The sequence below is a fragment of the Echinops telfairi genome, unplaced genomic scaffold (genome assembly GCF_000313985.2).
Source record: "Echinops telfairi isolate 266 unplaced genomic scaffold, ASM31398v2 ScPeMD7_7468;HRSCAF=8506_0, whole genome shotgun sequence".
Taxonomy (NCBI): domain Eukaryota; kingdom Metazoa; phylum Chordata; class Mammalia; order Afrosoricida; family Tenrecidae; genus Echinops; species Echinops telfairi.
This window is the reverse complement of record NW_022111369.1, coordinates 42257860-42270284: the sequence shown is the minus strand read 5'-3', so window position 1 is coordinate 42270284 and position 12425 is coordinate 42257860. Positions and strand designations below refer to the sequence as shown.

Here is a 12425-nt window from a genome sequence, read left to right as displayed (position 1 = left end):
AAGGATTTGGTTCATCTATATAATATGAGGGGGCTTCCAAACATTTGTTGAAAAATGGAATTAAAAGAAAATGGAATGTTTCTACAAAGCTTTTGAAGCTCTCGCATTTGGAGCAGAAAAAGTGGCTTGAAATGTTATTCTTTAGCTCAAATCTGTTACCTAATCAGGTTCTTGCCTTTTTTTTCTCTCTTCAGGTTCTTGTCTTTTACTGAGAGAAATAATTGCTCTGGTCGTACGTAGAGGCAATGCTGGACATTTTTATTCTGGCCTCCAGAGGGGAAGACCCCTGTTACGACATAGGCTAGGGAGTCAGAGAACAAAAGACTTGTCTTGTTGTTTACATGTAAAGGTCCCTCAGTGTGTGAGGGATGCTGGGAATTTCAGTCCAAATTTCCACTGGGTGTTGTTGGGTGCAAGAGATTCCAGGGAGTGTAGGGTACAAGATGGCGCTAGTTCTGAGACTCTGAGGCAGTATCTGTGCAAAATAACCGAAACGTCTCGTTCGGAAAGAAGACCTGACTCTGGGAGCTTCTCTGAGCATGAGTCCCAGACGGGCCTCTGTGTGTGGTGTGGCTGTCTCCAGGTCACGGTGGCTTGTCCAAGGCCTCATTTGGAGAAGTTTTGACTGGGAACTTCCTTTGGGATGCACAGAGTGCTTATATTTTGATGTTTTTCCATCTCACTTGTTTTCTATAGTTTGTGGGAATTCTGGATTTTTAAGTAGGGTGTCTAAAATCATTGGGGACCAGGACTAGTGGAAAATAGGAAAAAACTGTGCTTTCATATAGATTCTAGGCCAAAGCCATAGATTGGTACCCAGTTCTTCTTTGATTCATCATTAATTTTAATTTTAAAAATGATTTAAATTATTAGCAAATCAACAGTACCACAAATGCTTAGAAATTTGAGGATAGAGCTTGGTTTTCAGGATCAAGAAACTAACCAGGCTTATTAAATTTGTGTACTATCTTGCATGTAGGTTCATCCTATAATAAAAAAAGCACCTTGTAGAATGTTAACCTCACAATGGAATTTAAATAGTTGTTTCCAATTTTGAAGTGCTAAATAAGTTATTTGCCTCTTAAGAAAGTAATGGTAAAGGAGCAAAAAGTATTATGCAGCATTAGTTCAATAAATGAAACATAATACATCAAGTAATGAAGCCAAGTGCATTAAAAATTTTTTTTAAACCAAACTCACTGCCATCAATTCAGTGCTGACTCAATAGCAACACTCCCTACCCCGTTGGTCTCCGAGACTGTAACTGCTTATTCATAGTAGAAAGCCAAGTCTTTCTCTCGAGGAGCTGCTGGTGGTTTTGAACTACCAACCCTGAGGATTGCAGCCCAATGCATAACCTTCAGGGCTCCCTTCAAATAACGTAGGTAAATAAAAAATTACAGGTATACAAGTTTTTCTGCAGGGGACTCAGCGGTGATCTGTTGTTACAGGGAAAATGCTGTCTGCATAAGACCCATATTGTTGCAAGTACCCCTGTCATGCCTTTTAAAATTTATCCATGTTATTTTTAGAAGGTAGTCAGAGTGTAGAATCAATTCAGTAAAATTTTGTAAATAGTATATTGCTTGCACCTTAAAAAAAACCACATTCTTGCATCTTTAGGTTGATTTAAATACTGTTTTACTTAATGCTTGTCAAAAGTAGACAGAGGGTAAATTTACTCAACTTTAAGTCATTTCTTATCTAAGACCTTTACTTAATTATTTACTAAATTTGTTGTTTTATTTGAAAAGTTACAGTTATGCTGGGTTTCAGAGGAACTTTGATTTCTGTTTTGTTGTTGCTAAGCACCTGATTACCATCCTCAGTTGTGTTTTATTTTAAAATGTGTTCGGTCATCTTAAGGGTGAATAAAGCATATATTTAAAATAGAATTTTAAATTTAATTTAAAATAACATGTCATAGAATCAGTATTGAAAGGTTGTGAGCTAAAAATACCGAATTTAATTCTTGGACATTTCACAATTGCCTGCTTATTTATGTACCTAAGAATGATAGCCCCGGCTCTATTGCTTGTGCTGGAATCCCCACTCGGCCTTTATGAGTGCAGAGTGATCACCCTCCTTGAACCCTCACTTCCTTTATCTACAATGTTTTGTTAATAGTAGTACCTGTTTCAGTGGAGCCCCAGTGGGCGGTGCTTACAAACCAGCTCCACCCAAGAAAGACTAGGCTTTCTACTCCCGTAAACGGTCTCAGAAACCCAAAGGGGTTGATAATGAGTCAGCATTAACGCAAAGGTAGTGAGTACATGTTTCAAAGCATTGTGTAGACCAAATGAAGTAAACCATGCAAAATACATAGCAAGCAGAATGTTTAGCACACAACGACTCGTAATGTTGTTAAGGGCTATGTAATGTGTTATTTAGGAATTAAAGAATTTGTAAAAAGAGACAATAGTAACAGGAACATAGGATTTTGAGTTGTTGATCGAATTTTGGCAGTTAAAGTTTTTAAGGTTTGCTGTGTAACTCCAAACTAAAACTTCAAAAAGCATGAGGTATGATTGCGTATCAGAAAAAATCACTGGGGAAATATTTGTTGTTCAAGCAGTATCATTTTAACTTCAAATGGGTTTCTTCACTTTATAATCAAGAGAAATTTCAAATTAAGTATATTGTTATAGGGTAACAATTATGTTGGGTTCTTTCCTGAATTAATTAGAAATGTCTATATTAAATTGAATATTAATATCTTTACTTTTAGAACAAAATTAGCATCTAGATTTTAAACTGTAAGTGAACTTGTCTTGGACTACCCCCTCCTTTTTCATGTTTAGTTATTGGTGACAAAGAGAATTCTAATTTCAGGGGGTTTGGGGGTGAAAATATTTATGGATTCAATTCTTTTAATGCACTGAATTTAGGAATAGAGTGGGGTTTTTAGCAGATTCAGCAGCTGGTTGGTATTAATTTTACATGTGATCTGTTGCAAAATTTCAACTGGTTTCAGTTTTTCATGAACTTGTGAATTAATCTGTTTTAGATTGTGTGAACCATGTATATAATAATGCTATGTTCTAGTTTGTAGCACTTTGCCTAATGTCACTAACTGCGTGGGAGAATTAAATTTATTCAATGTTTTCTTAATCAAATGTGACTATTTTATCTGGAAATATTTGACATTTGATGGTTTCCCTAGTTGCTACACTTATTATCCTTATGTTTGCATAAGAGATATGTTGTGTCTAATATCTGTTTTCTGAATTATGAGGGAAATTACTTCATAACAATTACATTTTTTATTTATCAAAGGATAGCACTTTTCATCATAGCTGAGAATACTTTTTTCTTTCTGATTTTCAGGTTTTGGCTGATGAAATTCATGCAGACTTTTATGTAGCAGTTCCAGAAATAATGCCGGAGCTTAATCCACTGAAGAAGAAACTAAAAAAAAAATTTCCAAAGCATACCCAAAGTAAGAACATTTTTTAATTTTAATTTCAGCATATTATCAACAATTTTCTGCTTAACTTTCTTCAGTTAGCAAACAAAATTGAATACATGGGATATTCAAAAAGTTTGTGGAAAAATCGAGTTAAAAGATGGGATTTTCCGTGAAATTTTTGAAACCCTCTCATATTATGTAGAATAGGCTGCTGTTTAAATTCGGTGTTATATGAGAACACGTGTGCTAGATTGATTTTTTCTTTTTCCATTGGTATTGGTCATCTAATATAATTTGGAAACCTACATACTTTTAGCACTGTTCTTAAAATTTAGTCTGTTTTCTAGTGTCAAGTTAATGGATTGTTTTAAGCACTAAGTATTGAAATCTGACTGTTTTCCTGACACATGTACTACTTTGTCAGTTACAGTCCATGTGCTCATTTATTTAAGCACTCCTGTGAGGGTGTGATATACATGCTTATTAGTGAGTGCCAACATTTCCCCTTAAGCACATTTCCTCTTCAGGAGCTTGCCCCTTACAGACGTCTTCCTCTTAGGAAATCTAGTAAGAGAGGTAAAATTGACCATAGTATAAAGTATGTGATATCTATGAAAATTCACGCATGGTGGTGTTCGGTAGAGGAGGGTTTACTTGTAGCTGGGAAAACCAGAGAAAGTATGCAGGAGGAGACATTTAAATTGCACCTTGAATAATTAGATGACTGCATTAAGAGGAGTATTATTTTAAGTAGAAGTAATGTATCAATCATAGACACGGCGGTAAGTGAGAAATTAGACAGCAATAAAAATGAGCAATTGTCTTTGATATGAATGATAACCCTTGAACTGGAGGAGAATTGTACGTGGGCAGGTAGATTGATGCCCTAACTGAGGGCCTCTTGAGGGATGCGCTCATGAGCACAGACTTCCGCAGGAACCTCATAGACTTTCGGAGGTGGGGCGTGGCATGATTGGTACAGTGCACAAAGATGCAGCTGCTCACCAAATGGACGAAAAATGTTAAAGTCTTTTTCTGCAAAGACTGCCAGCCTTGGAAACCATTTGAGAGCAGTTCTCCTCTGTCTTTTGGGGTCTCTGAGTTGGAATTGATAGGACATAACAGGCTTTTACTTTTAATCGGGCAAGAAATTGTAAGGTGCGTTGGTGAGCAGGGAGACCATTTAGTGTGCAATTGCAAGAGACTAATAAAGGTGATAAATGGTCACACCGAGATTGTCCTAAGAGAAGAGGATAAATGTTCAAGATTTTAGGACTTTGCAACCAGGTAGCTCCAAATGGACAGGTTGACGGAAAGAGAGGAGTCAAGTGATGCTAAGATTTTTCAAGCCTAGGGCCATCTTTAACATGATAATGCCTTTCATAGAAAGAAGGACTTTGTTTTATGTACAAATAAGTACCACTTTAGGTAAAATTTTGTAATATAAAGAGAGAACATGTGCTTTCAAATTGATCAAGTAAATTTGTTTTGAAATTTCAACTGCAGTTGAGATAGTGAAAACCTGTTTGTAAGATCTTCATACATGATAATCCTGTGCACTTAACCTGAATTACAGATCACGCTCTGTAGTTTATGCAAATTCAGATCAGTTTTCCAAATACTTTGTTGTGTTGGCTCTATGTTTCTTTTTAATAGCCTCCATTAAATCAAAGATTCCTATTAAAGGTTGGACAAAGGTTTTGCACTTTTTATTAGAAATTTCCATCACAGTGTTGTTGTAAGTGGGTTTAGACTTGCATTTTTTCCCAAGTAAGATGTTAAATGAAACACTTTTAAAAAGCTTATAAGAAATTCATTTCAGTTTGTTGGGAGTATTTCACATAATTTCTAATGAAATGTTTCTAATGCAAGTCAAACTTATTATATCAGAACAAAATCAAGCTGTTTTTAAATATACCCAAACTATCCATGTTTAGCTTCTTGCTTTGCACAGTAAACTGACTCTTCACAGAAATTACTCTGTCACTTTTGTTACTTTCCCCATTCTCTGTATGACCCCATTTAACATCTAGTTTCTTTAGTCATGAATTTAAAAACTTATTTTCATCACAAAATTCAAACTATTATTTCCACTCTAAAAATTATCCAATAGCTTATCCTTAGTCCGAATAACTAAAGGTTCCTTTTAAAATGTTTATTTTTATCGATAGGCTATGTTTTATATATCTGCTTTTCCCCATTTGCTTAACCAAGGTACTTTGGAAAACAGAAAAACCTTTCTCCTCTTTGAATATTTTCTTTCACCCCCACCTGATCTGCTTACTAGCACTGGCAAAGCACTTGTGTTCTTTTAAACATGAAGACAAATGATTAACCTGCCAAAAACGTTAACGCAGTACACCAGCTGTGCATTAGAACACATGATGCCCGTATTATGCATTTCCAGAGCTTATTCAGATGCTTGTTTGGGAACATTTGATTCCCCTTATATCCAACATAAGACTTCAGGGTAAAATAGAAATTATATTTTGAGCAAGTAGATGAAATAAAAAAAACAAACAAACAAGCCCTTGCAGCTGCTCATTAGCTTCCCAGTTTGTCTCCCTTTTACTAATGTCAGTGGGTGTAACCATCTTGGCTGGGTTGAAGCTGCGTATTTTGCAGCATGGTTAATGCTGTGGTTTTATTTGTTTTCTTTTAATTGCTTGCATAACTGTAGGCAAGCTCTTTTATTTTTCAAATGCACATTTGGCTTATTTCTTCCATACTTTTCTTTGTTTCATAAAATAAAAAATGTTTGAATCTTGATTTCTAAAAGAATTTGAAAGAACATTTTCCTCATTCTGCTCTTCAGCCTGCCTCTTTTCCTTTAATAAAAATACCTTATGAAATGCTTTCATTTCTAATATAGTTTTGTTGAAAATTCTATTCTTAATCCTGTTCATATTTACTAAACAAAAGTACTGGCATGGAAGCTGAATGGGGTCAGTTTTCTGTTCTGCTTCATGGAAGGAAGTGTGGCATACATGGAAACTGTGATTCCTGCTAAATTGCCAGCTGGTAGGAGAGAAAAGGACATGGTGAAAAACTGGGACACACCACTGTATGTTCTTCCTAACATGGAGCATGGAACACTGGTGTGAGTTGGAGTCTTGTCCAAAGGATATTCCAGCAAACTCGTGGAAAGGATATTTACATTACCTTGTTGTTGTCATCGTTGTTAGGTGCCGTTAAGTCAGTTCCGACTCGTGACAACCCTGTGCACTGTCCTGCACCGTCCTCAGAGCCTGTGGTTGTAGGCACCTTGTCATTGTCAGTCCATCCTGTTGAGAGCCTTCCTCTGTCTCTGCCCCTCGACTGCACCAAGCATGAGGTCTTCTTCAGGACTGGTCTCCTGATACTATGTCCAAAGGGCGTAAGATGAAGTTTTACTGCTGCCTATGAGCGTTCTGGCTGCACAGCTTCCACCTCAGCTTTGTTAATCGTTGTAGCTGTCCATGGTACTTTCAGTATTCTCTGGCACCGAGGCTTCGAAACTGGAGACTATGGGATGTTTGTTAAAATTGTAAATTTAGTGTAAGCTATTTTTACCTCACAGGATAAAATGTTATACTTCAGAATAAGATAATGTTGAAACAACTACCACTCTTCAGTTATGTAAGGAAAAAGGCTAATCAGGGAACAGTTTGACAGAGTAATACATTTAAAATTTTTCTAATTTCCTCCTAATTTTCCAAGTATTGCTGTAATAGGCCTTCCACAACCATTTATTTAGTATAAAATACGACGTTCCCCCCCCAACCCCCAATCATTAAATTCTTCTTATTTGTGCTTTGATAATTTTTTTAGGACTAGACCCACCTTTGGCATAGTGCATTTTAACTTGTGAGTGTGCGTCTGTTTCCTCTTATCAGAAAAAGAGGATCTCCACTTCTCTGTTGCCATGGCCTAGCGTATGAGGATTATTTTCCATGAATTTTTGAAGCCCCTTTGTGTAGTACCTGGCACATAGTATAAATTCAACAAATAATTTGTGTAATGAATAAATATTTATTCAGCCATTAGTTGTCAGAAGATAGATAATCTAGACAGCTTAATTGAAAAATCCATGATTTTTTTTTTTTGCCATAGTTTACTCAATCCAATATACCCATTCACATACAATTCTGTTGTTCGATCCCAAACTATTAAAGGGGAATACGTAAATAAATGAAGGAAGGAAGGAAGGTAGGTTCCTGTGGGGTAGGGTGGAGGATGGTGGGGATAAAAGGGAGCTGATATCAAGGAGTTCAAGAAGAAAGAAAACGTTTTGAAACAGATTGTGGTAGCAATTTTACAATACTGCTTAATGTGATTGAACTATGGAATGTTATGATAATCTGTAAACTAAAATATAAAATATCTGTAAACTAAATGTAAAATAAAAAAAAATTTAATGCATGATCTACAATTTACAGATTTTTATTCAGTTAGAATCCTTGTATTTATAGCTACTGACGATCTACTGTATGCCAAGACTTGAATATAATAACCACGGGCAAGATATTGACTGTGGAACTAACCGTTTTGTTTTCCACAATAGATAATCTGGTTTACCTATGCTTAGATTTCTTTAGCATACAAATCATCAAAAACAAACCACATCTTAACAGCCTTTATTGGATTCAGTTGTCTTTTCTAAGCTACCCTTTTAGTTCTTTCTGTGGTGTCATGCCAAGGTTTTGAAGTAAGTAGTTTTTAGTGATCGGCTGCCTCCATTTATTTACTAGCCTTTGTTTTTCTTTGCTGTTTTGCATAATTCAGCTAAAACTTACTGTTGATAATAGTCACTAATATATATTTGCTTTTAGTCTTCCATTTCTGAAACTCTTTTTACCATACAATCATAATTCATCTCCTTTTTTTGTGTGGTCATTCCCCGCTTCTTTTATTTGGTTTTATATTTTCCCTATTATTTTTCTTGATGAAAGAAGAGTTGGAATACCAGAGTGAAATACATGACCACATGGTTTAGTCCATGTTATATTTATTATGGAAACCAGGTATGAGGTTGGAGGGAGGAAAAGGAGAGAAAGAATAAATGAGGGGGGAAAATGCAAGAACCTCAAAACAGAGAGAAACGAGGTAGTAGAGAAGCAGGAGAGCAATTACACAGCAGTGAGGGATCGCAAAGTCCTAGGTTCGGCTGTGAAGATTTAGTAGTGTACTTCATTGTGCTCCTGCAGAACCTGTACATGGGCCAAGAAGCAGTTAGCTGTGCAGACATAACAGAGAGCTACTGTGTGGTTTAAAATCAGTCAAGGTGTGCGTAAGGGTTGTATCCTTTTACTAAACTTATTCAATCTATATGCTGAGCAAATCATCAGGGGAACTGGGTTCTGTGCAGAAGAGCGAACATCAGGATGGAGGGAAGGCTTGTTAACAACCTGAGATAATGCAGCTGAAAAGGCAAGGACCAGACACACTTGCTGATAAAATCACGACTGCAGCTTTCAGTGTGGATTACAACTCAAAGTAAAGAAGCACAAAACCCTCACAACTGAACCAATAGGAAGCATCATTATAAATCGAGAAAAGATTGAAGTTGTCCAAGATTTTCTCTTGTTTGAATCCACAATCAGTTTGGTGCTCATGGGAAGCGCAGTTGTCAAGAGATGAAACTGCACATTGTATTAGGTAAATCTGCTGGACAAGAACTTTTTAAAGTGTTGAAAAGCAAGGATGTCACTTTGAGGACTAAGGGATGCCTGACTCAAGCCGTGGAATTTTCATTCACCTCATATGCATGTGAAAGTTGGACATTAACAAGAAGAATCAATTAATTTTAACCATGGTGTTAAGTGATGACTATTGGAAGTACCGCGGACTACCAAAAGGACAAACAAATCTGGCTTGGAAGAAATGCAGGCAGAAAGCTCCCTAGCGGCTAGGAGAGACAGTCTGACGTGCTTTGGACATGTTTTCAGGAGAGCACCGTCCCCGGAGGAAGACATCCCACTTAGTCAAGTGGAGGGGCAGTGAAAAAGAGGAAGGCGCTCAACCAGATGGATTGACACAGTAGCTGCTGCAGTTGTCTCAAAAGAAGAACAATTGTGAGGATGGCGCCGGACCAGGCTGGGCAGTGTTAGTTCTGTTATACATAGGTGGCTAAGTTCAAACCTACCCCATGGTACGTAACATCAACAACAACAACATACTGAAAGGCAGAATAGTTAAGATAGATATCTTTTTTGCCTTGACGTTACTGTTCATGGCGGCCTTGAGCAAACAGCCTCAGTGACTTTGCAGTCAGTCTCTTGGCTGCCCACTCGCCGCGCAGAGGAAAGATGTGGCGAGTTACTCCCACTTAGGAGTATTGCCTTGGGAACCCCTTGGTTTCCTTTGGGGTCACTGTGAGTCAGAATTGATTCTATGGCCATGAGTTTGGGTTTGGGACTTTGAGCAAAATTTTATCCTTTTTGCGCTTCAGTTTAATCATCTATACAATGTACCTCATGATGATATTTACCTGAGAGTGTTCTTGTAAATAGAACTTAACACACATTGAGTATATAATAAATACTGTATATACTCATGTATAAGCTGAGGTTTTCAGCACATTCTTAATGCAGTTTTTGTGTAAAATTAGGTGCCGCAGCTGATATTCAGGCTGGCTTATACTGGATTATAGAGGTACATAATAGATGTGGACTGCAATTGTTAATTGTTCTACAGTAGCTATATTTTCCAACTACTGTTCCTCCTTGTTTGGTTCCAACTTTTACATTCCGAGGAGCCCTGGGGCATTGTGGGTATGTGCTTAGGCTGCTAACTGCAAGGTCAGCCATTCAAAACCACCAGCTGCTCCTTGGAAGAAAGATGAGGCTTTTTACTCTCGTTAAGCGTTACAGCCCCCAAAACCCACAGGAGCAGTCCTCCCCGGTCCCAATGGTGTCTGTGAGTCAGAATTTACTTGGTGGTGGTGAGGTTTGAGTGCTTTGCTCTTGATTGCCAGTAATTACAAATGCATCTCGATCGCATGTTTGACCTATTTCAGACTGAAAACGTTGATAGAATTCTTCAATTTCCACATCATTGTCTCTCGTATTTGGTACATACATTTGTCTAACACCTGCATTGCCTGGATTTCTCATATGGGAATAGGCATTAGTCTCTCAAAGACACAGTTGTACTTCACTAGGGGAGAGTCTCCTCCAAATGCATTCCTTCAAAATGTATTGCTGTTTAAGTGACTCGCACTTTTCGTGTTCACTTGAAAGGGAATGGCATGAGGACATGGAAGCCAGAGAATGAGGGTGAGAGGCCAGTCTAGAGCGCGTAACCGAGCTACTCAGCCCTTGCACATGGGATAAACTTTCATTGAATTAAGATACATTTTTCTACTGGTTTGAGATGTGGTGACGAATTTGAATTAAAAAAATTTTTTTTCTTGACCAGAATCTGTTAGCCGTGATATCCCCCAAATGCTTGAATTATTTAAAACTGGACATGAAATTGAAGTTGATGAAGAAAGAGAAAATTTTCTTCAGACCAAAATAGCAACAGTAAGTTACAGGGGAAAGTATCAAGTATGCCTCTTTATTTATGCTATTGTAATATGCTATTTCTTTATGTTCGTTCTTAGCACCTCTGTTATCAAGAGTGGCACAAAATACGAGGGGGTACACCAAAAAAATGGACTTTTTTTCTCAAAGCTATAAATTAAATTTTTTACACGACAACCGTATCACCTTCAAAGTACTCTCCATTACACTTAATACACTTGTCAAATCTGCTATTCCATTCTCGGAAACATTTTTCAAACTCATCTGTTTGGATGGCGCACAGCACCTCCCTCATTTTTTTCTTCACCTCTTCTAAGTCATCAAATCACTGTCCTTTCATGCCCCTCTTCATTCGTGGAAGCAAAAAGAAGTCACATGGAATGAAGTCAGGTGAGTAAATTGTATGGGGCAAGAGAGGCATGCTGTTTTTCGCTAAAAATTGGCGCACTGAGCTGGCTGCATGAGCAGGTGCATTGTCGTGGTGGCAGAACCAGTCCCCCGTCTGCCACAAATCAGGTCTTTTTTGTTGTACACTGTTACACAATTTTTTTCCAGAACTTCTAAATAGAAAGCTTGATTAATAGTCTGACCTGGTGGAATAAATTCCAAATGCACTACGAGTTGACATTTTCATCTGTTTGGGAAGTTGAGGGATGTCCAGAACAAAGTTTGTTGCAGTGGACATTTCACCATTTTTGAGACCAGAAAAACATTGTACACTTGAGGTTTTCCCATAGTGCTGTCCTTGTAAGCTATGTTCAACATCAAAACAGTTTCTGCGGCATTTTCCCAAGCAGAAAACAAAATTTCACAGCGGCACACTGTTCTTTTAAATTGGTCATCACAAAAATTGAAGTTCGAGTGAGACTGATTTTCACAAAAAAACTTACTGTGACCAGAGAGAACCTTGCCGGGCAATGCCACTGGGTACACTAACTCAGAATGAGTTGCTCGATGTTTGCATACCTGAGAAAAATGCTTACTATGAAAACTCCGCTCCACCCTGTGCAATTCCGGTTTATTTTTTGAGTACCCCCTCGTATACACATGCATATATGTTCTACAGCTGGAACTCAGACCTTAGAATGGCACTTGAGAATTCCTTCCTTCCTAAGTTGTGTGTCATTCTTTGACATTTGATTGTATTGCGCTATGAATGGCTTATTTGATTTTCCATTCTATGTATATATTTTTGTGTCTAGTATTTTAAGCTTGTTGATTCTTAGGGACTAATTTGGTTTATCTGCTAGAGAAGGTAGCATAATGTTGACCACGTTCTAGGTATTGAATGCTCCTTTGGCTATTTTTTTATCACCTCGGCATTTAATGATTCACATCTGTCATTAAACCCCTCCTTCCCTTCACTGGTTCCCCCCTACAGTGCCCACCCCCCATCCCCAGCCTTGATTTTTCATCTCTGTCCTACAGACCTCTTGCTGTCCACCCTTTTACGCAAGTCAATGCCTGTCAACCTTCTGATGGCTTGTTTCAACCTGCTACTTTGCGCCCCC

General features: G+C 37.7%; 1 protein-coding gene across 1 annotated transcript in view; it reads left to right on the top strand.

Moving 5' to 3' along the window:
- Window positions 1–12425, top strand: part of MRPL1 (mitochondrial ribosomal protein L1) — a 75988-nt gene that overhangs the window by 35510 nt on the left and 28053 nt on the right. Inside the window, exons 6-7 of the mRNA XM_004703395.3 lie at window positions 3328–3439; window positions 10808–10914. Of these exons, the coding sequence (XP_004703452.2) occupies window positions 3328–3439; window positions 10808–10914 (219 nt within the window). The remainder of the gene's footprint in view (window positions 1–3327; window positions 3440–10807; window positions 10915–12425) is intronic.